The sequence below is a fragment of the Schistocerca gregaria genome, chromosome 6 (assembly GCF_023897955.1).
Source record: "Schistocerca gregaria isolate iqSchGreg1 chromosome 6, iqSchGreg1.2, whole genome shotgun sequence".
NCBI classification, from domain to species: Eukaryota; Metazoa; Arthropoda; class Insecta; order Orthoptera; family Acrididae; genus Schistocerca; species Schistocerca gregaria.
In genome coordinates this window covers 49,693,830-49,719,774 of record NC_064925.1, presented here as the reverse complement: position 1 = coordinate 49,719,774, position 25,945 = coordinate 49,693,830, and the positions used below count along the sequence as shown (strand labels likewise).

Sequence of the window (25,945 nt, the reverse complement as noted above, 5' to 3'; positions counted from 1 at the left end):
GGGACAGAAAGAAGCGGGACAGAAAGAAGCGGGACAGAAAGAAGCGGGACAGAAAGAAGCGGGACAGAAAGAAGCGGGACAGAAAGAAGCGGGACAGAAAGAAGCGGGACAGAAAGAAGCGGGACAGAAAGAAGCGGGACAGAAAGAAGCGGGACAGAAAGAAGCGGGACAGAAAGAAGCGGGACAGAAAGAAGCGGGACAGAAAGAAGCGGGACAGAAAGAAGCGGGACAGAAAGAAGCGGGACAGAAAGAAGCGGGACAGAAAGAAGCGGGACAGAAAGAAGCGGGACAGAAAGAAGCGGGACAGAAAGAAGCGGGACAGAAAGAAGCGGGACAGAAAGAAGCGGGACAGAAAGAAGCGGGACAGAAAGAAGCGGGACAGAAAGAAGCGGGACAGAAAGAAGCGGGACAGAAAGAAGCGGGACAGAAAGAAGCGGGACAGAAAGAAGCGGGACAGAAAGAAGCGGGACAGAAAGAAGCGGGACAGAAAGAAGCGGGACAGAAAGAAGCGGGACAGAAAGAAGCGGGACAACTGGGGAGGCGACGGGCGGGGACAGTGGGCAGGCAGAGGGCGTAACAGCTTGGTGCACCGTATGCGCCATGCTCGATCTCGCGAAACAACTGTGCGCCTTCTGGGGCTAACAATTTGGTGTACTAGCGAGGAATTATATGGTTTCCAGCAGAACCAATAGAGGAAAGACTATATTTAAAAAATTTGACAAGGAGAGGGTGATAAGACGTGTCTTACGGTATCAAGGAATAACGCTCATTGCACGAGAGGGCGTCGTAAATGGCGAAAGCTGTAGAGGAAGACGTTGCCGCAGGCCATACTGAACTGGTCAGAGGGTTACCGATATAATGGAGTGTTGTTGCGCATGGCAATTGTTACTGGTAGATAAGATTATTGTAACTGTAAATGAATAAAAATTGTTTTAGTCCATGAAAAGAAACCGTGTGACCAAAGCATAGTTTGAAAACAGGCACACATTTGTCTAAATTTTGCTTTTAAAATCTAGAAACAATCACGTAGGGGAGTTAGTTAGCGAAAATTTCTTCCTCCAGAAAGGCCAGGTTTTAAAGGGTTAACTATCATACCTGCCTTTGAAACTCGCTTTTGTAAACTTATTACGGTGACACTAAACTAACGGCTATTTGTGTTACAGCTGTCAGCACAGTGTTCCAACTGATACCACACATCACAGGCTGTAAGCATCGAAGTCTTATGATGTTTTTACGCTAAGTGACGATGACTAGCAAGGATATAAAATTTATTTGAAACTAATTATTTGAAGGAGACAGTGTGCTATGTCAAAACGCACGGGTTACTTTCACCCTTATTAGTGCTGTGCATCCTACACGATAGCTCAATAACATCTGGTGGTTACTGTAAATATACGTGTACGATGTATTAAGAAAAACTCGCCATTGCCGGGTCCCGAGATGCTGCCTGAGCGGCGCGCAGCAGCCGGCCGCTGTCTTAGAGAACCGACAGCAGCAACGAATAATTTAATTGTCAAAAGTTGACGTGGCGCTGCGTGTTTGTTCGTTTTCAATGGTTCCTACGGTATGACAGTTAGTTCCCATGTAGGCCTCTCACCGACTAAGTGGATATATCGGTGTGCGTCTGGGTCCGATAGTAGAGCGACCCACTGCGTGCTGTATTGAGGCACCGCAGCTGGCGGTTAAGGCTTGGGAGAGGGAAAGGAGTTTGGATTGGAGGTACCAGTACTTTAATTTGGGTACAGTTCGCGGAGGCACCGTGGCTATTTAGTCTGTTAGGCCCCTGCTCATACGTGGCTGTGAAGGTTGTTTCCTCCCAAAGCTGAGCAACGAAATATACAGAGATTCTGTGAGATTTTCTGAATACTCGCTGGTGATACACTGCTTCTGGCGAATTTAGGTGCAAGCACTGTCAATTGATTGTCGTCTTGTTGACAGTTTCAGTCCCAAAGTTTGCTGTGGTAAATCCAGAGTGAGCCTGGTTAGAGAGCGAAGTAGATTTGTAGGTGCTGAGTTTTTGGAAATCGCTGAAACGTACGTCCTGTCCGTGTTGTACGAATACATGAACGTAGTAGTTTGAATACCACTATCTTACAGCGGACCGAGAATTGGCGCGAATAAACAAACTGTTTCAATATATTTTGATAGAGTGCACGAGTAGTGGAGTGGATAGGCGTCGGGAACCATTTTACAAGCAGCACGCAGCTCAACAAAAACTTGAATAACCAAAGTGACGAGTGGCCGAATCCAAGTAGGGAACTAGCGGGTCGCGTATGGTCAACGAATGAAGAGGTTCACATTTAGATTTAAAGTGGTAGTTCTTGGGTTAACATAAACCTTACGTGTATTTAACTAGTATCGTGTGTGTGTGTGTGTGTGTGTGTGTGTGTGTGTGTGTGTGTGTGTGTGTGTGTGTACAAATTTTTTACGAGAAAAAAGGGTGAGTTCCAGAGATCTTGAGTATTGCAGGACACAAGTATACGCTGGTATTTGTTAAGTTTGCCTAATCAAAAGTTCATGGATTGAGTGGAACCGCGATAAACATACAGAGGGTAGATATTCTAAAAAGGTAAAACGCTTTCATTGGTGGAAAGAGTAAGAAAATGCAAGAAGAACTGAAGTTTTAATTTATTACGGAAAGGTCAACTATTACACGAAGGACAGATATTATAAAATCTGAAGTACGTGACGACATCTTATTTACATAGCAACGCTGGAATAAGTGGAAAGAGATTTAGTGGTAGCATGAACTATTTCAAATCTTATCGACATTGGTGGAAGCGTCTTAATCAAACTGGTCATAACACGGCGGTGTATGGAATAGGAACTTTTGTAAGTAATTAAAAACTTAAGAGTCTTTTCTAGAGATAATTTACTGCGTTGTGAGAATCTCGTTGTGTGGGAGGACAATTGCACGCTAGTTGGGGAATTTATATCGACATAATATGAACAGGTACTGTATGTGAAGAGATTTGCTGCATGGATTCGACCCGTAGCTTAGATAACGAGAGTTGTTACCTAAATCGGCCTATCTCTTAGTTACTGCTTGATATTGGTGATCATTGTCATAAGAATGTTTGGATGTGTATTTGTAGTGTAATCGTGTCATTGTTAGATCTAGACGTTGTGTGAAGTAAGGGTGCTGTCCATTATTCGATATTCGAGCCGCCTGCGTAGTCAGTGGTTGAGATTTGTCTTCAATTTGTTCCTTAAGAGTGCTATCACGGTACGAGCTGGACTTCGAGTAGTAACCAGGCGTTCCACTACGACTGGAATCTTCTAAAATTAGATAGCGATCCGCAGTCGTAACATCGACTGTGTAATTAAAATCTGTACCTAATTAAAGCTGTAGTGGTTGATTGGTTTGCCCAATTATTTTGCGGGGCAGGAAGCCATACATTAAAGGCATGGCGTGGTTGGTACAGTACGATCCAGTTCGATCTTGGGTACCGCCAGTCGGCGCGTTACAACAGGTATTCTCAGGTAATGTCAACTGATTTTACTACTAATGTTGCGAACTTATCGTGATGTTCTTGGATATGAACTACTTTAGGTCACTCTGACGAAAATAATCTAGTCTGAATACAAGCGTTAATTGCGATCATACACTGGTTTAGACATATTGTCACGCATAGTCATCAAATATTGGAAAACGGGCGGGGGATTTTCTCTGCTGTTCGCAATAGGTCGGTTATGACCAAGTCTGGAGGGGGTGGCCCTTCACTTCTCACAAGCATAGAAAGCATCCTGGTCAGTTGGAACAGAAAATTCCTGAATAATGGTGCCATATACCGAGTGGCATGACCTTGAGCCCCTGAGAGCACAGTCCAACAGGCGTCGATGCTGCCTCCACTCTACAAGGTCGGGCGTAATAATTTTACGTGTGGCAGCGCTGAAGAGGACGCTAGGCCGAAGTAGAGTCTGCGAAGCTTAACAGGACTCTTGGAAGCACGTGATTTAAGTAGCTGCTGCTTTATTTTTATTATCTATTTAACCTGCTCTGATTAGAGCTCTCTGACATCTGACCAGGGTTTTACAAATATAGTAACTTTATTTACAGTAGACTTACCTACGAAATGATTTTAGTTTGACAAACAGTATTAAAATGATTTGAGTTATAGTGATAGTGTGAGTAAATCACACTTACTGAACTGAAAGATAACTCTGGCAGCTGTTACAACTAGTAGTGATAATGGTAATTACGACAGTGACTAATAATGACGACATAACAGTGATAGTGACAGACATAAAAGAATTATAGATGTATAGAACAGACGTTTCCTGATACAGCTTTTTGTGGGGAAAGGAAATTTAAGGAGACTGCACCAACTACGATCACTGGGAAGTGTGTAACATCTGGTTAGAAAGAAGGATGTGCAAGGGTAACTAACGCTTACAGCGATAACGGTAATCATCGTTGCTTTAGCAGCTACGTCATTACATGTCTTCTGGAGCTGGAGGTGTTACTTTGCTGATTTCTCTAGTATAATTTAGGACATTATTCCAGAGAAGTGTTTCTGCTACTGGAAAGTGCTTCGAAAGTGGCTGAACGATGGAATGGGACAAGGATTTTGCTCCGACCGGAACGGGTGTCTCATGTTGTTCAGACGTGCACTAAGGCCAAAGAGTGAGAGATTGACAGTACACGTTAGTAAGACAGAGAACGGATGGTATGGGAATATCTGAGCTTGTCTGCATGCAGCGAGGGCTGCTGCCATGGTGAAATATTATCCTAGAGTCGAAGGTGGCAGACACACATGCATAACCAGTACCAGGCGCCGTGACCTCTGAGAAAGGCCTAGCAGGATTGCATCACTATAATCATTGTGTGTGTGTGTGTGTGTGTGTGTGTGTGTGTGTGTGTGTGTGTGTGTGTGTGTGTGTGTGTGTGTGTGTAATTTTATGGGACTTAACTGCTAAGGTCATCAGTCCCTAAGCTTACACACTACTTAACCTAAATTGTCCTAAGGACACACACACACACACACACACACACACACACACACACACACACACACACACACACACGCCCGAGGGAGGACTAACCTCCGCCGGGACCAGCCGCGTCGCTATAATCAATAATAGAATTTATAGGTTTCTTCTTCAGGTCAAGAGGGAATAGCTTTTTGTATGTTTGTAGGGCATGGAGAGATACTGATGCGTTCTTGCACATTGTTTTTACGTGCTCATTCTAATTTGTATTTTCTTCTTTTATTACCGATTTAACCTTTGCTGAAGGGGAGAAGCTCATGCTTGTGCCATTTAAGGCCTTTCCAACTGTTAACGACAAATTTACGATTACTTATTCATTGCACAGTGCACGTAATTTCATTTCATGCATGTTTAACTGATACTGGTATAGTACAATATTGCAAAAAGCAATTTATTGTGGCTCATGTCACCTAATTCTTGACAGAACTCCTCTTAAGTGACTTATTTTATTCCCTCTTGCTAGTTTTTCTCTTATCGTTTCCATTTACGTTCCTTAAACATGGTTGTCAGTCTACAGCTGTCCCTTTGAGATCTGAGTAATTTCTACAATCCTCAGTACTGTTTGTGAGGAGCTATGAACACACTAATGCATTCCGGACTTCGTACCCTTAGTGCAGTTAGCATTATCTAGACAGCTTTTCGACGTAAACTTATGCAAGACGACTCGTGTATGATATGCTTGTCGAGTGTGAAAGCCAGCCCTGAATGGTCAGATGTAATCAGGTCAATTAAGTACGTAAAAAGAGTGCCATTTGTATAATCGCCTAAAAATATTAAGCATGTAATTTTCAAGAAAGGCGACAAAATGGATTGTAGTAATTATAGAGGGATGTCACTTTTACCAGGAATTTCCAAAATTTTCTCGAATATTGTGCTAAGCAGGCTTACACCATATGGAGATGAAATTGTGGGGACTACCAAGCCGGCTTTCGGAGGAACAGATCAACTATAGACCAAATATTCACGCTGCGTCAAATTTTGGAAAAGAAATGGGAATACAATAAACCAGTTCATTATCTTTTCATAGATTTTACAAAAGCATATGATTCAGTATTGAAATCAAAATTGTACAGAATTCTTTTGGAACTTGGAATACCAAAGAAGTATATTAGACTTACAGAAGTGAGTTTGAAAATTACAAAAGGTAGAGTACGCGTGAGGAAATTGGAGTCAGAAGAATTTGTAATAAAGAACGGACCTAATCAGGGAGCTGCCCTGTCTCAGCTACTTTTTAATTTAGTCCTAGAGTATATTGTACGAATGGCAGCAGATAATTCAGAGGGTTTGGAGTTAAATGGAAATATTAAGATATTAGGGTATGCAGATGATGTAAACATCATTAGTGATAAGAAAGAATCTAACAGCAAATGCGAATACGTTAATTAATGGTAGTGAAGATGAAGGTCTAAGGGTAAGTGAAGACAAAACTAAATACCTGGTTACTATTAGAATGCCAACATCAGTAGATGAGGAAATGTTACGAGTTGTAGACATGCAGATTGAAAAAGTGAACACATTTAAGTATCTAGGCGTGGACATCAGTTCGTGAAATGAGATTGAATCCAAACTGAAGAAGAGATTACGGGCGGGAAATGCGTTCTACTTGTCACTGAATAGATTACTTTCATCACGCATATTGTCTAGGAATTTAAATATTAGAATATACAAAACTATTATTCTACCAGTTATGCTGTATGGGTGAGAGACTTCGTCTCTCACTGTGCAAAATGAAAAGCCGTTTCGAGTATTTGAAAACAAAATTTTGAGGAAAATTTTTGGAGCAAAAACGGATGAAATTAGCGGAATGTGGTGAAAACTGCATCATGAAGAGGTTCACCAACTCTATTCAAGCCCTGACAGAATTAGTATTATTAAATCACGTAGGCTGCGATGGGCGGGTCACGTAGCTCGAATGGATGACGGCAGGGCAGCGCGCAGAGTACTGGTAAGGCACTTAGAGGGAAAACGTCCTGTGGGGAGACCGAGGCGTAGATGGGAGGACAATGTGAAGGCTGATTTGAGGAGCCTAGGTATTGAAGGGGAATCGAAGGAAATAGCCCAAGACAGGGACAGATTGCCAAAATACGTTGCTGCGGTAATGGACTCTCGAGTCCGGTATGACCAGTAATTAAGTATGCAATTGTCAAGAAAAATCTGCTCTCTTACCCTTTGTGAGATGCCTCGCCGAAGGTTGTCTGGAAGACAGCTGTCGCAGAGCCCGAGGAGACGCACACATCCTCGGCCCCGGCCTCAGCTTGATCCGGGAATGGGCTGGCCACAGCCGCCTCCTCCCCCTCCTCCTCCATCTCGCTCCTCCCCTCGCTGACCTCTTGAGAAGACTCCGTGTCAGCTGGCATGTCCTGGGAGCTCTGACCTTCCCCTCTGGAGGGCGCCCTGGATCCCGCCATGCTGTCGTCCTGAGAGGAGGAATCCTCCACGGCCAGCGCCGGCACCTGCGCTGGAGACGTGGTCATCGGGGAGTCCAGGTCGGAATCCGAGGCCAGCTGGAGGATCCTGCGGGCCGGCGACGGCACGTCTGCGATGGCCCGCGGCCGCTGTCGGTGGTGCTGCATCGAGATGCGGTGGTGGCTGCTGGGCAGAGGGGACCGGGCTGCACTGGCTGACCGCCACTTCCAGAACCAGCTCTTACTCTACCCTACTATTTCGTACCAAGTCATCCTCAACACTTTCTTACTGTCTTCAGACCTAGTGAACAATGAAAGGGGCAGATTTCTCAACTTCGCCAAGTTAATGTTCGACGACATTTCCGACAGGATCATTCTAGCTCGTAACTTTAAATTGATGATATAGCAAAATTGCGGCAATAACAGCCATCGGTCACAAAAATAGGTTTCGGCAACTAATAGGAGTGCCGCCATCGGAAGTAACACATTCAAACTGGCATGTCACGTATAAAATAAATATCAAGCGATAAACCTTAGTTACAAAAATTTAAAATAGAGAAGATACAAGGCAAGCCAATATGATGAGTTGGGGTTGATTGGGCGCTCGATATCACGGTCATCAGCGCCCTGACGAAAAGTCACCATGAAATCTCATGGGAACGTACTAAAGTCTGTCGCCCTTCCCCACCAGTTTAGGGATGAGGACGGATATTTCACAAAATTTCAGCACTCTTACAACACTGGTATCGGTATCTGCAAGGATGGTGGTGCGATCTCCAATGAGACCAAGAGCTTCCCTAATAATGTATAGGACACACAATATGCTGAACTGGAAGCGGCACACTACAAACTTCACAGAAAGGTGGATCCTCACCCCAGAAGAAGAAGCCATGTGTCAGAGGGCTATGCCCGATGTGCAGTCTAGTAAGCAAACCCTCCTTCCAGCGGCGAGGCTGGCACAAAGTCCACCAAGCTTTTGTGGTCGGTTTGAGTGATCACAGTTTGTTGTGAGACACCTGCAACCATTCAATCTCCCACTGACGCATGATGCATCTGTCAGAAAATGAGAATGGCATGCAATGGCATGGGACATTGATGGACAGAACCATCCCAACATGCTTCCTTGGCAGCTTTATCAGCCATGTCATTGCCCTGTAGCCCAACGTGGCCAGGTACACAGCAAAAGATCACCCCCTTGCCATGCCGTTGGAGCCGCATTAAGCAGTCATGTACCAGCTGAATCAGCGGGTCTACCGGATACATTTGGTGAAGCGCTTGAAGTGCACTAAGAGTCGGAACAGACAAGAAATCTCGTACGGTGATGTCTGTGAACCCTCTCCAGTGCCATTAGAATGCCATATAACCCCGCATCATAGTTTGTAAATCGTTCTGTAGGACGCACTTTGAAAACCTTATCAGGGAAAGCCACAGAACAACCGAGAGCATTCCCCTGCTGGGATCCATCTCTATAAATAACGATAAAACTATGGTACGTACTTAAAATAGACGAAAACTAAGTTGTAAAAACCATATCTGGAGTACACATTTCGGGTGCTGCGTCAAGCTTAAAATCACTTTGGGCCTCCGAAGACACCAAGCCGGTAGTGCGTCCCATCCCTGGGTGTGTATTTTCATGCCAGAGAGATCCAGATCCTTGAGGCAGGCCGTAGAACGTATGCCAAATGGCTGGGTCGCGTGGGGCCGATTCCTGAAGAGCCGTTCGAAGGCGGGTTGGATCACTGAACTAAATGCCAACGACTAAGGTGACGCTGAAATTTTCTGCACATGTCGAGCCAAAAGGGTACATCGCCGAATCCAGAGTACAAGCCAGTATGGGCTGTTCACACATTTCAAGCTACGGTAGAATCAGAGTCTCCTTCAGAGTTGGCGAACGATGTTAGTAGAATAAATTTTTTTTTCAGGAGATATTTCACAGTAACTGGTCAGTACCGCCGTCGAGTCTGACGGATTCTCTCTCGTTACGACTGCTGACTCCAGTCCGAAACACAGATCAGTGCCTAAGGTCGAAAGTGTAACTCTATACTAACAGTAAGGGCAAGTTCTATCTAGGGTTGGACCCCTCCAGTCAACGATCTGCTGCAATGTTCAATTAAGCAAATATTTTGGGCCTTGACCAAATTAAACATTTTCGTTAGGAACATGTATCATAATTTATTAATAGTTATTTAGTGACTATCAAATGAAGTAGGAATATTGTGTGTAGTATTTCGCTAATGCTCAACTGGGCCAAGTGACAGCCAAATACGCTTTTGACCGCGAAGAACAGGGCCGGCAGGCTCCCTTTATGTAGACGAGGACCGTGTTATCGGCCGCGGCAGCAGAAACTCGCCGAACGCGCAGGGGTGTGGCTGCCGACTCTAGCAAAATTGAACAAAAAGATTCCATTATTCACTAAATCTCATCGAGGCAAGCAAAAAATATGGTTCATTGTCGATATTTGGATTAAGGAGCCAGTTCTATGAAAATACAGTGACTAGTGATAGTAAACTTGTTTCGTTTTATGTCAGTAACGGTAAAGCCTAACTTAAAATGCTCACAATTTAAAGAAACTTTAAAACCGAATACAATGAGGTGCCGAAGTCATGGAACACAAGTAGTAACGCCGTCACAACGTATGAAAGAGCAATGCTATGGTGAAGCTGCCATTTGTACTCAGGCGATTCATGTGGAAAGGTTTCCGGCACGAGCGTGATCGCACGACGGGAATTAACAGCCTCTGAACGTTAAATGTTAGTTGAACCTAGACGCATGAATCAATCCATTTAGGAAATCGTTAGGGCGTTCAATATTCCAGGTTCCACATGTGGTGTTTCAAAAGTCTAATCAGGAAATAATATATTAAGTGGAGACTTGTTATTTAAAAAGATTTTCTTCTCTTTCACGTCGAGCGTGGTAGCAAGATGTTCCAGTGGGGACTCCAGACGCGGTGGAAGACGAGAGCTGACCACTACTGCATCGTAGTCTACGGAAGGTGGCTGGAAGAACCGTTGAAACATCATGCTGACCATTATTAAAAGATGTTTTTTATAAAAGGGAAAGGAAAAGGAGTTCAATGTTGAAGGTGGAATGATAAAATTTGTAACTGGATGTCAATCCGTTATCAACTGTTAAATGAACTTCGAGTGGGAAGTTAAAACAGTCAATTGAATCTTATTACGACATCGTAAATATTTCTTATGTGTGCAATTTGCAAATTTTATTAAAATTCAGACTTCTGGAAGAGATTGTGGCAGAAGTTGTCAGGAGTGTGGACGGTCTTCAATAAGTAACTGCTTTAAAGTTTTATTAACGAGAAGCCGACACGTATTGACATTTTGAAAATAATCGATTCTGTCAAGTATATTAAAATTCTGTTTTAAAGCTTTATCAGCGATTGTGGTCAAGATGATCGGTTTTGAAGTGGAATATTTCGTTAAATAAGAACAAGGTTGATTCTTTAGTGACAATTATTGAAGGAAAAACTAGGAGAATTTCAATTTATTCTGGCAAAGATATCAAGGAGTGTCAGACCACAAAACGAACCTATAGAAACTGACTGACGAACTTATTTTTTTTAAGATAAAACTTGTCTACAACAGGGACTGGTGAATTTTGCTGCATCTATCCTTATCTTCTAGGTTGAATCGGCTACAGCTCAGTGTTTTGCTTTATGGATTTTTGAAGTAACTGGGAAAAGAACTTATAATTTCCAGACGGTAACTCAGATGGTAGAGCACTTGCCTGCGAAAGGCAAAGGTCCTGAGTTCGAGTCTCGGTCGGGCACACAGTTTTAATCTGCCAGGAAGTTTCAACTTACAATTTGATCTCCGGCGGACCGTCGCAATTGGGTACACGGTTAGGCTGTTGTGAAGCCTGTTGGTTTGAAGGTTGCCTTTCTTTCCCCTGCTGCAGACATCGGTGCTGAGTTGCTGCGACAGGATAACATTTCAGTTATAACCTCGTACCACGGCCAACGCAGTGGAGAACGGTCTCACAACCGAAAGGGGCTTTTGCGTAGATTTGTGAGTGCTAACATATTAGCAACACTGCGTGATATAACCGCAGAAATCAATTTGGGACATACGATGAACGTATCCGTTATGGGCAGCGCTGTGAAATTTGGCGTTAAATGACTATGGCAACCGACTAGCGACACAAATGCCTTTGCTAACAGCGCAACATCGCCAGCAGTATCTCTCCTGAGCTCGTGTCCGTCTTGCTTGGCCACTAGAAGCCTGTGAAACTGCGACCGGGTCAAATCAGTACTAATTTTAGACAGTAAGATCTAATACTAGAGTTTCAGTGCGACGACGGCTATATGGGGCATTGGACTGTGCGTCCACAGTGCCCAACCCCCACAGTGCCCAACCCCCACAGTGCCCTCTTTTTACACAGTCGAATCTAGCCTTGTCACGAATGATGATATGATGAGGACAACACAAATACTCAGTCTCTGGGCAAAGAAAATCCCCATCCCAACGAGGACCAAGTGATCCACAAGCAGCAACGCTAACCACTAAACCACGAGCTGCGAGCATGACAGACCCCAGAAAGCCATGCACCCAGGTTGTGAAGCCACTGTGCAGCTGCTGGCGGCTCCACAATGGTGTACACTACGTTATTGGGAAGTGGTTTGGTTAAGCTGCTTTCAGACCATCTGCAGCCCTTCGGGGCCTTCATGTTCCTGCACAATGTTGCAATTTTTGTGGAAGACAATGCGCCATGTAACTGGGCCACAATTGACCACAATTGGTTTGAAAAACATTTGGCAGTGAGTGACTGACCTGTCCAAGCAAACCACCTCAAGTGAATCCCATTTAACATTTATGGGCCATGATCGAAAGGTCAGTTAATACAAAAAACTTGCACTGACCTACATTTTCGCAATTACGGACGGCTGTAGAGGCAGGATTGTCCAGTATTTCTGTAGGGGCTTCCAACAACTTATTAAGCCCGGTCATGTCGAGTTGCTGCAAAACAGCAGGCAAAAGACAGCCCGACACGACAATAGGAGGTAGGCATGACTTGTCACCTCAGCTTAGTGCCGTTGACACCGTGCCACTGTTTCTGCTCTTGGCTCCCTACAAACATTTATAATCTGTGGAAACTATCTGTCGCTTCTTAACGAACTGCTTGTGTTTCGAGAGGAGTATTTTTACAGCCATCATCGTTCTATCATCAGCATCAGTAGGAGAATAAATACTCAGAAGAAAAACTTGTTTGTGCCAAATGGAAATAAACTTAATTTTGCTGGACTACATCAAAATTTTAGTACTTACAAGATCAATACATAAAATGAATCGAAAATGGTCACCACATGAACGACTCATTGGCAAACCAAATATGATATCTCAAACACACATGTAAAACACAGAATTTAGCTAAGTCTTAAGTCATACAAGTTACTTATCTAATGATAGACAGTTAACAGGTGGGAGTCATGAAAAGCATGTGTAACTTAAAATCACCAAAGAATAAATCAAAGAATAAACCGAAGAACAAAAAACAAACAGTTGTATAATTTAGTCATTAGAAGACATCAAAGTACAATTGATACCAGAATGGTTGAATTCTGGCAATACGTTTTCATTATCTACGAATGACGATTGTAGTACAGTGGTTCTCGAACTTCCTTCTTCGGGGATCCCTTGGTCTTTTTCATTTACAAAAAGTCATTTATTATATTTTCTTCTCATTCTGTTATACGAAATATATTTTAGAAGCATTTTATACGGCACAAACCAAATCTACATGATATAACAAAATCACCGAAAGAATATTGTTCCTCCTTCACATTTTGTTTACTCAAAAATTTTGGAAATAATATTTACAATTCGGCAAACTAGGGTTACAAGGGCATTAAAATAATTTCCAAGATAACTGTGACGGAAGAGATTTCTTCGGAGAAGGAAGTTTGTCAAGACATTGTGCAACTACAAACATAGTCTAAGTTTTTTACTTACATTCAACTTTGAACAGTAATTCGACTGCATAGCTGTCAAAGCTGCAAATCCAATCTCATGAAGTATATTGTTGCTAATGGAATGGGGCTCTTCCATTCATTTTGGCTCAGCGTTAGGAGTCCTTGCTATTAAGTATCCAAAACAACAAAGACATCAAACTTTTCCTCTTCAGTTTTTGTTCTGGGGAGCAAAAATAAGGTCATACGCATCTATGTCAGAAACGTACAGCACTAAGACGAAAAAAGGGCTTAACAGCGACTAACGCTAAGGCCAATCGACGGAAGGAAAGGTGGCTAAAATCCGAACTCTTTGAGAAACGGCCATAAAACACGCTATAAAGACAACGGAGGTACTGAACCAAAGATTAAATGTCCTTCGCCATGCTGCTAAGACAGATAAAGAGTAGAACACAGCCGACAGCAGACGCCCGATAACTCAGACGACAAACAAATTAGAACATACAGGTTAAGAAAGGCCATTCCGTCAGCAAATGGCAAACAGCCAAAAGCTGAGGACAATGAGCGCGAAGTGGTGGGGATCACCACTTAAAAATGACTACCGCTAAAAAGACAGTGCCCAGTACGAAGCCTAGATAAAACGATCTCCTTATTACGAGAGGGCCGAGATGGCCAAGTAACTGGAAGAGGCTTAATTCCCTGGAGCTTGTTCCCAAGAATGGGGGAACCAGTGGTGATGCCAAAGTGACCCCACATGCTGACAGACAGCACATAGGGATCAGAGGGAAACGAAGAGTTAGCAGGAAGAGGTAGCAGGACTGCAGTTTTGGCAGATGCGTCAGTGGTCTCGTTTCCGTCAGACCGACGTGCCTAGGAACTCAGTCACAACGATTACATCAACAGTGAGCAAGTGAAAGTTTTCCTAGACCTGTTGCACTAAGGGATGGACGAAGTACAGCACACAGAAACTGTGAAGGGCACATAGAGGCGGAGCACATAAATGGAAAGCCTGCGTCGTATGTACTGCGTGGCCTGATATAGGGCAAAAGGCTCTGCTGTAAATACCGAGTGGTGCTCCGGAAGCCTATACCGGAAGTCGTCCGTGCCAAAGACGAAGACTCCAGACAGTTCGAGAGCCTTCAGTGTACACTACCATCAGTGTATACTATGGGGAAGGTTCGTGGGAAGGTCGTGAAGCTGAAGGTGAGAGCGAGGCGGGAATAGTGTCCTTACTAAGAGTATGGATGCCGAGATGAGTATGGGACGCCGCACGAAGGCAAAGTGGTGTAGGGTTCACACTCATTAGGAAAGTGGCAGGTAGCGTTAAGTTAAGCTGCTGGAGCTTAAGTCAAAACTAAACTCAGAGAGGTGACAACCAAGAACGACGCGCGTCGTAGGAGGCGTCGTAGGAGGCGTCGTAGGAGGCGTCGTAGGAGGCGTCGTAGGAGGCGTCGTAGGAGGCGTCGTAGGAGGCGTCGTAGGAGGCGTCGTAGGAGGCGTCGTAGGAGGCGTCGTAGGAGGCGTCGTAGGAGGCGTCGTAGGAGGCGTCGTAGGAGGCGTCGTAGGAGGCGTCGTAGGAGGCGTCGTAGGAGGCGTCGTAGGAGGCGTCGTAGGAGGCGTCGTAGGAGGCGTCGTAGGAGGCGTCGTAGGAGGCGTCGTAGGAGGCGTCGTAGGAGGCGTCGTAGGAGGCGTCGTAGGAGGCGTCGTAGGAGGCGTCGTAGGAGGCGTCGTAGGAGGCGTCGTAGGAGGCGTCGTAGGAGGCGTCGTAGGAGGCGTCGTAGGAGGCGTCGTAGGAGGCGTCGTAGGAGGCGTCGTAGGAGGCGTCGTAGGAGGCGTCGTAGGAGGCGTCGTAGGACAGGTGGCTACGCCTGGCGATCAAACGGCATGGATATCTGCTGAAGAGAATATCGCTGAAGACGCCGCTCAAGAAGGAAAGTCCGTGGAGAACAAATAGACGTCAGAATCGTCAACGAAAGGGGAGCCAGATACATCTGGTGGGAGACAGGTCAAAACAGGGTAATGACGATAGCAAAGAAGAGAGCCCTCAGGACAGAATCCTGAGGCACATTGTTTTCCTGGCTGAAGGTGTCTGACAAGACAGAACGAAGACTTATCCTGAGAACAAGGTCTTTTAAAAATTCGTGAAGGAAACTGAGCATGTGGCCTCTGAAGCTCCACATGTAGAGAGAACTAAGGATACCAGTCCTCCAGCAGGTGTCCTAGACTTTCCCCAAATTGGAAACCTCACCATAGTCTGGTATTTTCGCAGATTACGATTCATAACAAAACGACGAAATGGTCGACTACATAACAATATGCTCGAAATCAGCAGTAGTTACTAAATTGCGTGACTAGACACCGTAAGGTCGCGAGCTAGAAGAAAGGTGTTTGTCCTTACCAGGCTTATGTATAGGTATGACAGTGGCTTCACGCCAGTGTCTGGGAAACTGGTTCTATACCTGCACGCTATTGTGTTTATGAAGGAGGAAGTGCTTGCATGCAAGAGAAAGTTGCTGCAACATTTGAATATGAACATCTTCCGAACCTGGGGGCAGAGGACCGGGATGAAGTCAGAGCATGATCTAGCTGCATCATAGGAAAGGTGGTATTGTAGCACTCACCATTCTGAGAAGAGAAGGGTATCGCCCAAGACGCTTCTACTCGTTTCCGATGGAGGAAGATAGGGTGATAGTGGGTGGAGCTCGAAATCAGCCCAAGATAGTGTAGATATAAATAGGGTCCACTATGACATCTGCTACAGTCAGTTCAGAAGCTGGCGAATGGACCATGGCCCCAGAAAGCTGTCTGAGGCTGTCCCACATGACGGAAGAGGGAGTGGAATTGATAAAAGAACTAATAAAGGAAATTCAGCGACAACACTGTGCATGCAACTGCTTATAACGAATACAGTTTTCTATCGTAAGATGACTGTTAAAAACGCGATCACTTCTCGACACGCAAATTGCGCTATGGCACGGCTCACTCCACCAAGGGACCGGGACCACAGCATGATAAGGATGAAGTTTGAACGATGGAACATTCTGCGGCTGTATGTCACTCCACCTGGTCATCAACTTGAGAAATGTCGTTCGTCTAAGGTCGTTAGGGAGAAGTAGTCTCCAGTCAGCCTTAGAAAGTATCCATTTGGATTTGCATATCGGTAGGGTAGGCATGGGAAATGGTGGCTCGAGTATGTTTCAGAGAGAATGGACCACTCGAGACGACGATTAAGGTGGACATTGCAGAGGGAGAGGTCAATAGAGGAGTAGGTGTGCGTGGAGTATTAAGGGAACGTGGGTGCTCCAATGTTAAGGCAGATGAGGTTGAGTTGAGATCACACAAGAAGGCACCTCTGACAGGTTCTGGGAGAGCCCCAAAGGGGATGGTGTGCATTAAAGTCACTGAGCAGCGAAAAAGAGTGGGGGTTGCCCAATAAACTGGAGAAGCCTGCCCTGGTGAGACGTAATGAGAGATGAATGTTAAACAGTGCAAAGGAAAAACTGAGGAAGAAAAATATGGACTGTAACACCTTGCAGCTGGTAGTTCAGGGAGATGGTGTGACTATGAGCGTTATCCCAGATAAACAGGATGCCTGCCACATTAGATGGAATGCTATCCTCTGGGTAGAAGGTCAAAGCAGACAGGAAGGACTGCCAGTGTTCAAAGCGGTCATGAGAACTATTTTGTTTCCTCGATGCAGAGAACAAGTGGACACTGCAATCTCATGAGCAACCATAATCCGTCCTTGTTGGATCTACAGCCACAATTGTTCCATTGGAGGAGTCATGATGGGGAAAGGGGAGGAGGGAAAAAATGAAGGTGTGTCATCTCTATGGCTGTCGAGTGCCGGCCTTCGAAGACACTACTACAGGGTGCAGAAGGTGGAAGATTCCGCTTCATGATATCTACAGAGGCACTGGCATTCTCCCTCAGTCTGCAGAGTCCAGGGCGGAAAAACGATTGACAGTGCATACCAGCGACGTGGATGTAGGTCAGATGATGGTGTCATGTTGCGACACCATTGAAGATGACCTGAGTCGGCAGAGGAGGAGACTATTTTGGGGGGGCTTTGTAGTTGGCAGATGATTCAGATGTTCGTTGACTGGAGTTACATAGGAAGTCTTCACAGGGGTATTTGTTCCGTACATTCCAGCCTGGAAAAGGAGGAGACGGTGATGCTACTGTGACATTGGGCGATTTTACAATCATGGTTCTGCATTTGAGATCGCATGTCTGCGTGGTCATCATCTTTATGCAACAAAAGGTAGCAAGAACAGTATTGTAAGTGCCAGATGGTAAAATGCAGGGATTCCGACTAGCCAGCAAATTTTGAGTAGCATGGTAAGGCACTTATTTTCACCCAAATCTCCTGGACAGTACGCTTATGTCGAGATGTGCAGGACGATCTCGGGAGGTTGCTGCATGGTCACTATCGCAATTGATGCAGCAAGGAGGAGGCTGAGCGTTTCTCTCTTGAGCATCCCTAGAACAGATTACACATTTGACCAGGGTGTCGATGTGACATTCGAGTGTGGTTGTAATGACGACACTGGTAGCAGTGCATCTGGTTTAGAAGGTATGGTCGCACCATGCTCAATTCATAGCCTGTTTTGAACTTTGAGAAAGGACTACTCTATCAAACTTGAGAAAAACAGTGTGTATCAGCACTGAGGATGCATCTACTATTTTCATCATTGGATCGTCTGCAATGAAGCCCTGATCAGAGATTGTGATTTCTGCCTCAGACCATCGAGCAGCCTACCGTTAGTAACAGTGTGTGAAGAATTCAGTGTCAGATGGACCTCGACACGAACCTGTGGAGGAGAGATGCTGCAATCACTTGTGCTTAATAATTGGTAGTCTCCAAAAGCAAAGGGCCAATGTGTGAATGGGAAGAGGATTGCACAGGGCCGGCAATTGCATCAACATCTTTCTGTATAATAAACGGATTTATCATAGAAAAGGACTGACCGTCTTCAGTACATGGAACTGGGAAGAACCAAGCTGTACCTGGGAGGATCTTTGATTCTTTAGCCTCATTTCATTTACGTTTCATTGACGTTGAATGCGAGAGAGTCCCAATGATTGCCAGCATCTCCGATGGCGCTCCTTCCAACTGGGGCTCCCTTCACAATGGGGTGACACCTCCCGGACACCTCCCGGACACCTCCCGGACACCTCCCGGACACCTCCCGGACACCTCCCGGACACCTCCCGGACACCTCCCGGACACCTCCCGGACACCTCCCGGACACCTCCCGGACACCTCCCGGACACCTCCCGGACACCTCCCGGACACCTCCCGGACACCTCCCGGACACCTCCCGGACACCTCCCGGACACCTCCCGGACACCTCCCGGACACCTCCCGGACACCTCCCGGACACCTCCCGGACACCTCCCGGACACCTCCCGGACACCTCCCGGACACCTCCCGGACACCTCCCGGACACCTCCCGGACACCTCCCGGACACCTCCCGGACACCTCCCGGACACCTCCCGGACACCTCCCGGACACCTCCCGGACACCTCCCGGACACCTCCCGGACACCTCCCGGACACCTCCCGGACACCTCCCGGACACCTCCCGGACACCTGGCAATTTGGGAAGCTAACGAGTCGTGCAATCACCTCTCCTTCGGCCTGGTCTATACTGAAGTGTACATACAAACCTGGGCTGGGAATTGTGTTACCCAGTCACCTGTTATGTCTCTGACGCATAGGCTGGCCTTCAGGAGTGCAGAGGTAAGAAGAAAAAGAGGAACCTCAAACGCCGAAGCGGAGGAAGGATAGGGAACAGAGAACGAAGAAAGAAAAAGTGAATGAAACAGTGGAGGAATTGTTCTGATATTAGGCTACTGAAAATTGAGAAAACATTTCAAAAAGCATCCCAGTCATGATTGGTTTATGTGGCGCTCAACTGTACAGTCATCAGCGCCTATACAAAGTCCCAATTTTTACACAGTCCATTTTTTTTACACAAATCAACAGTCACTGCCACAGGAGGAGGATCAAATGATGAGGCCAACACAAAGAGTGACCAGGCAGAGAAAATCCCCAACCCAGCCAGGAATCGAAACCTGAGACCCCGCAATCTAGAGACAGTTAAGGCAGCCACTACAGCACGACCTACGGAATCCCCGCCCGCCCTTCGCCGGCACGCTGGCCGCTACACAGCCCGTGTCGACCATTGGACCCACCTGTCTGCCCACACGTCGCTGCTAGTACTGGGGGACATCATCTCTGGCATCGCTTCATCCACCGCCACCGCCACAGATAGCGCGGCTGGTTTGAGCCTCAGCTCTCCCAAGTGCCCCCTCACGTCGCGCGTGTCTCCCGATGACTCCTCCTGGACCGACATGTCCCGCGAGCTGCCGTCATCTTCGGTGCTCTCTTGCTCTTCGCTGGCCGGGCTGGAGCAGCTCTCTGGGGTGGACCCCTGCCTGCCCATCGGCGCGCGCCCGCTCTGCAGGAGGCGCATCTTTACCGCGTGAGGCAAGCGACTCTCCGCAGCATGGGCCCTGTGAAAAATACGACATCCATTACTGGCAAAAGATCACTTTGGATTCCGTAAAAATATTGGAACACGTGAGGCAATACTCACCTTGCGACTTACCTAAGAAGAAAGATTAAAGAAATCAAACCTACGTTTCTATCACTTGTAGACTTACAGAAAGCCTTTGACAATGTTGACTGGAATACTCTGAAGTTCTAAAGGTGGCAGGGGTAAAATACAGGGAGCGAAACGCCATTTACAATTTCTTGTTTTTCTCGTTGCCCGCTGTTACATGCATAAATAGGTTGCTTATGAAGGTTTTATGTGGTACTACTTTAGTTCAGTTAATGTGTGTGTGTGTGTGTGTGTGTGTGTGTGTGTGTGTGTGTTATTCTGTCTCTTGTTAATTGTTATCTAACTAAAGAGGCCTGTGTACCAAGATTGAAAATATAATGAGGGTTTCTAGTATGTGTTAGCAGCAACTGCTGTTCTATGTTCGTAGAGAAGGAAGGATTATTGCTATCGTCGCCGCCTTTGTTATAAATGTTAACCGCATTTGTCAGTCATATTGACTACTTCGAAGACAATTGCGTTTTATTAATTACTGACAATAGTCGATGGCTAATATTAGTGACATTCATTTGATCATATGTTTTGCTGTTTGTAAGGTAAAAGTATTTTACTTCATTTAATATTCTTCATAAAAAGCAAGTGATTTTATACTGTCGCCGTTTTGAATTGCGTTTTCTCAGTTGTATTATCGAAATTTAGTATTCAGTTCTGTAGGCAATTTGTTAATCTTTGATTTTTGCCTTTTATAAATAAATTCATTAGTGTTGTTAGAAACCATAAATTCATTATGCCTCAATACCTTTCCACTCAACAGCTCCCTACCGCATTTCACTAACTAATATGTTATCCATTCATTTATGCTTGAACAGACAGGTCTACGTGACTGTCAGTCAGAGATGGCCTATTGCACACACCCCAAGGGAAGAAGACTCCAAAGGTGTCTTGAATGTTAAGAAAGGCGAGGTGCGAGGCGAAGGCAAGAAAGGCGAGGTGCGAGGCGAAGGCAAGAAAGGCGAGGTGCGAGGCGAAGGCAAGAAAGGCGAGGTGCGAGGCGAAGGCAAGAAAGGCGAGGTGCGAGGCGAAGGCAAGAAAGGCGAGGTGCGAGGCGAAGGCAAGAAAGGCGAGGTGCGAGGCGAAGGCAAGAAAGGCGAGGTGCGAGGCGAAGGCAAGAAAGGCGAGGTGCGAGGCGAAGGCAAGAAAGGCGAGGTGCGAGGCGAAGGCAAGAAAGGCGAGGTGCGAGGCGAAGGCAAGAAAGGCGAGGTGCGAGGCGAAGGCAAGAAAGGCGAGGTGCGAGGCGAAGGCAAGAAAGGCGAGGTGCGAGGCGAAGGCAAGAAAGGCGAGGTGCGAGGCGAAGGCAAGAAAGGCGAGGTGCGAGGCGAAGGCAAGAAAGGCGAGGTGCGAGGCGAAGGCAAGAAAGGCGAGGTGCGAGGCGAAGGCAAGAAAGGCGAGGTGCGAGGCGAAGGCAAGAAAGGCGAGGTGCGAGGCGAAGGCAAGAAAGGCGAGGTGCGAGGCGAAGGCAAGAAAGGCGAGGTGCGAGGCGAAGGCAAGAAAGGCGAGGTGCGAGGCGAAGGCAAGAAAGGCGAGGTGCGAGGCGAAGGCAAGAAAGGCGAGGTGCGAGGCGAAGGCAAGAAAGGCGAGGTGCGAGGCGAAGGCAAGAAAGGCGAGGTGCGAGGCGAAGGCAAGAAAGGCGAGGTGCGAGGCGAAGGCAAGAAAGGCGAGGTGCGAGGCGAAGGCAAGAAAGGCGAGGTGCGAGGCGAAGGCAAGAAAGGCGAGGTGCGAGGCGAAGGCAAGAAAGGCGAGGTGCGAGGCGAAGGCAAGAAAGGCGAGGTGCGAGGCGAAGGCAAGAAAGGCGAGGTGCGAGGCGAAGGCAAGAAAGGCGAGGTGCGAGGCGAAGGCAAGAAAGGCGAGGTGCGAGGCGAAGGCAAGAAAGGCGAGGTGCGAGGCGAAGGCAAGAAAGGCGAGGTGCGAGGCGAAGGCAAGAAAGGCGAGGTGCGAGGCGAAGGCAAGAAAGGCGAGGTGCGAGGCGAAGGCAAGAAAGGCGAGGTGCGAGGCGAAGGCAAGAAAGGCGAGGTGCGAGGCGAAGGCAAGAAAGGCGAGGTGCGAGGCGAAGGCAAGAAAGGCGAGGTGCGAGGCGAAGGCAAGAAAGGCGAGGTGCGAGGCGAAGGCAAGAAAGGCGAGGTGCGAGGCGAAGGCAAGAAAGGCGAGGTGCGAGGCGAAGGCAAGAAAGGCGAGGTGCGAGGCGAAGGCAAGAAAGGCGAGGTGCGAGGCGAAGGCAAGAAAGGCGAGGTGCGAGGCGAAGGCAAGAAAGGCGAGGTGCGAGGCGAAGGCAAGAAAGGCGAGGTGCGAGGCGAAGGCAAGAAAGGCGAGGTGCGAGGCGAAGGCAAGAAAGGCGAGGTGCGAGGCGAAGGCAAGAAAGGCGAGGTGCGAGGCGAAGGCAAGAAAGGCGAGGTGCGAGGCGAAGGCAAGAAAGGCGAGGTGCGAGGCGAAGGCAAGAAAGGCGAGGTGCGAGGCGAAGGCAAGAAAGGCGAGGTGCGAGGCGAAGGCAAGAAAGGCGAGGTGCGAGGCGAAGGCAAGAAAGGCGAGGTGCGAGGCGAAGGCAAGAAAGGCGAGGTGCGAGGCGAAGGCAAGAAAGGCGAGGTGCGAGGCGAAGGCAAGAAAGGCGAGGTGCGAGGCGAAGGCAAGAAAGGCGAGGTGCGAGGCGAAGGCAAGAAAGGCGAGGTGCGAGGCGAAGGCAAGAAAGGCGAGGTGCGAGGCGAAGGCAAGAAAGGCGAGGTGCGAGGCGAAGGCAAGAAAGGCGAGGTGCGAGGCGAAGGCAAGAAAGGCGAGGTGCGAGGCGAAGGCAAGAAAGGCGAGGTGCGAGGCGAAGGCAAGAAAGGCGAGGTGCGAGGCGAAGGCAAGAAAGGCGAGGTGCGAGGCGAAGGCAAGAAAGGCGAGGTGCGAGGCGAAGGCAAGAAAGGCGAGGTGCGAGGCGAAGGCAAGAAAGGCGAGGTGCGAGGCGAAGGCAAGAAAGGCGAGGTGCGAGGCGAAGGCAAGAAAGGCGAGGTGCGAGGCGAAGGCAAGAAAGGCGAGGTGCGAGGCGAAGGCAAGAAAGGCGAGGTGCGAGGCGAAGGCAAGAAAGGCGAGGTGCGAGGCGAAGGCAAGAAAGGCGAGGTGCGAGGCGAAGGCAAGAAAGGCGAGGTGCGAGGCGAAGGCAAGAAAGGCGAGGTGCGAGGCGAAGGCAAGAAAGGCGAGGTGCGAGGCGAAGGCAAGAAAGGCGAGGTGCGAGGCGAAGGCAAGAAAGGCGAGGTGCGAGGCGAAGGCAAGAAAGGCGAGGTGCGAGGCGAAGGCAAGAAAGGCGAGGTGCGAGGCGAAGGCAAGAAAGGCGAGGTGCGAGGCGAAGGCAAGAAAGGCGAGGTGCGAGGCGAAGGCAAGAAAGGCGAGGTGCGAGGCGAAGGCAAGAAAGGCGAGGTGCGAGGCGAAAGCAAGAAAGGCGAGGTGCGAGGCGAAAGCAAGAAAGGCGAGGTGCGAGGCGAAAGCAAGAAAGGCGAGGTGCGAGGCGAAAATAAGAAACGCAGATCTAGGAAGGAAGGAAGGGTGCCCTATTTAGGGACCACTATGAAGTGCCCAAAAGCAGAATGCAGTGAGGAGACATACATCCCCCACATCCCGCCGCTTACCAGATGTACCCCACTCAAATTGCATACGAAAGACTAGAAACTCTGATAGGGCAAGGGTCGAAGAGGAAACGCAACGGGAAGAAAGAAGTGGAAAAGAGCAGGTAAGGATGAGGGCCGGAGTGGACCACCAGGCCTAGAAGGCCTACCTCAGTCTGGGCAGAGGAAGCAAGTGTATTCTGCGAACTATCCAATGAGCCAATAAGGTTATGTGGATCTCGCGTAAAGAGTGGTGGAAGGGGACTTCATGAATAAAACGTAAATCTGTCAGTCACTGAGGCGTCATCTAATGCCAAAGGTAGTCAGTCAGGGTTCAAAATCTAAGGTCATATGCGCTCATGTCACAACTTCAGAACGCTAATACGAAAAAAGTGAAGACTAACATGGATGAGAGCAGAGAGCTAAGAACAAGGACTTACTCTTCGGGAAAGAACAACAAAATTCACCATAGACACACTGGTTCTAACTACAGATTAAATGTGCTTGGCCATGTTGCTACGACGTATAAAATGTAGGACGCAGGCGACAACACGTGCATCGTTCCCTAAAACGTCCGATAACACTTACTGCAAATATACTTTAGAATTCATGTGGTTAAAACAGCGGCATTCTGTCAGGAAATGGCGAACCGTCGAAGGTTGAGGACTAAGTGGTCAAGGATCACTAAACAAATGACTATGGCTAGAACTACAGTGCCCATTACAGAAACTAGCAAAATTGATCTCCGCCTGACGACAGGTGGTCCGTTAAGCCACTGGGGAAGATTTAATTCCCCAGAGCTTGCGCCCATGATGCAAAAGTGATGTAAAAGTGACACCACCTCCTGACGTATGGCAAAGCAGGTATTGGAAGAAGTAACGAGACGATGTGGGAGGACTGCAGCCTTGGCAGCAGTGTCAGCAGCCTCGTTACCCATCAAGCTGATTTAACCAGGAACCCACTCACATCACAGTAGCTCCCTCAGGAGCAAGAAATTTGAAGCTTTCTTGGACCTTTTGCACTAAGGGATGGATTGTTTACAGCACAAAGAGGCTATGAAGGACACAGAATCTATGAGTATGTCAATTGAAAAACCTGTGTCGCTGCATGCACTGCATGGTCTGATACAGGGCGAAGAGCTCCACTGTAAACACTGAGTATTGTTCCAGAAGCCGATATCAAACATCGTCGGTGCCAGTGAAGGTACATCCAACACCATGGTCAGAGAACCTTTAATATACTGTCATTAGGTTGAGAAGTTCAAACAACTTACAGCGGTACATCTAATGTGGAGTAGTTTCCTTAATAAGAAAATGAAGTATTCGGTGAATACAGGCTGCTGTATAAAGCCAAGGTTGTGAAGGCTTCACACCAATCAGGAAAGTAGGAGGTAGCATGAAGTTAAGCTGCCAGAACAGTAGCCAGAAGAACTCCAGGAGGTAGCAAAAGAGGGACACTCCATATTTGCAGTCGAAGAAATCGAATGAGGCATAGGATGAGATGCCGGACACGGCAGACAAATGGCATGTGTATCTGCTGAGTAGAACATCAACACGCTGGTATGACAGCCGTAGTTCGGCACCTTCTGCATACAGACTGAACCAGGCAAGTGTTAAAGGTGCCACTGCCAGACAGACACCATAATGGTGGATTGTATTAATAAAGCATAAGATGGAAGGACGTGCAGATGCGTAAACGGAAAAATAGTCTTGTTTCGAATGGACAAGGAATCGGTACAAACGGAGGAGGGTGGTCTGATCCGCTCCCAAGGAAGTACTACTTAGGACAGTTGGCGACCAGGTAAGACATGAGAGGACCAAGGAAGCTTCCTATGAAGTATGGAAGACAGTTTCGTAGCTTCAGCAAACGGAACAGCAACAGGCCCATGATGTAAAGACAGTGGAAGAAACCAACTGCGCCGACAGAACATCAAACTGTTCTGTCAGTAGAAAAATGGAAGCCATTGTCGAGATGAAGATGCTACTCAAGGAGACAAGTCTGTGGATAAATACAACAGATTGCAAAATCTGTCCACAAGAAAAGGAGCCAGAGATGCCTGGTGGGAGACTGGACAAACCCAGACATATCTTGAAAACTGTCTTAAACATTCCTGAAGTAAATGGAGCAGACAGCCTCTGAAGCCCTATGTGTAAATAGCATGGAGAATACCAGTCCTCCAGCAGATGTCAAAGGCTTTCTCCAAATCGTGGAACACTGCCAGTCAGGTATTTCCGAGAAAGATCATTCATGACATGGGTTGACAACGTGAGGACATGGTCAACTGCAGAATGGAGTCCTCAAAATCCACCTTGTGAAGTCGTTAGTGAATTACGAGTCTCGTCACCATACCAGCCAGACATGCAAACATACATTCCATCACCTTACAAACAAAGGTGGCGAGAGAAATGGGGCAGAAGCTAGAAGGAA

The 25,945-nt window shown here is 47.3% G+C and overlaps 1 protein-coding gene across 2 annotated transcripts in view; it reads right to left on the bottom strand.

Annotated features, from left to right (window-relative positions):
- The window catches only part of LOC126278579 (uncharacterized), a 110,719-nt gene that overhangs the window by 11,074 nt on the left and 73,700 nt on the right, over window positions 1–25,945 (bottom strand). For both annotated transcript variants that reach the window (XM_049978787.1, XM_049978788.1), the window contains 2 exons: window positions 19,519–19,839; window positions 7,159–7,581 (listed from right to left, as the gene is read on the bottom strand). In XM_049978787.1, coding sequence (XP_049834744.1) covers window positions 7,159–7,581; window positions 19,519–19,839 — 744 coding nt within the window. The remainder of the gene's footprint in view (window positions 1–7,158; window positions 7,582–19,518; window positions 19,840–25,945) is intronic.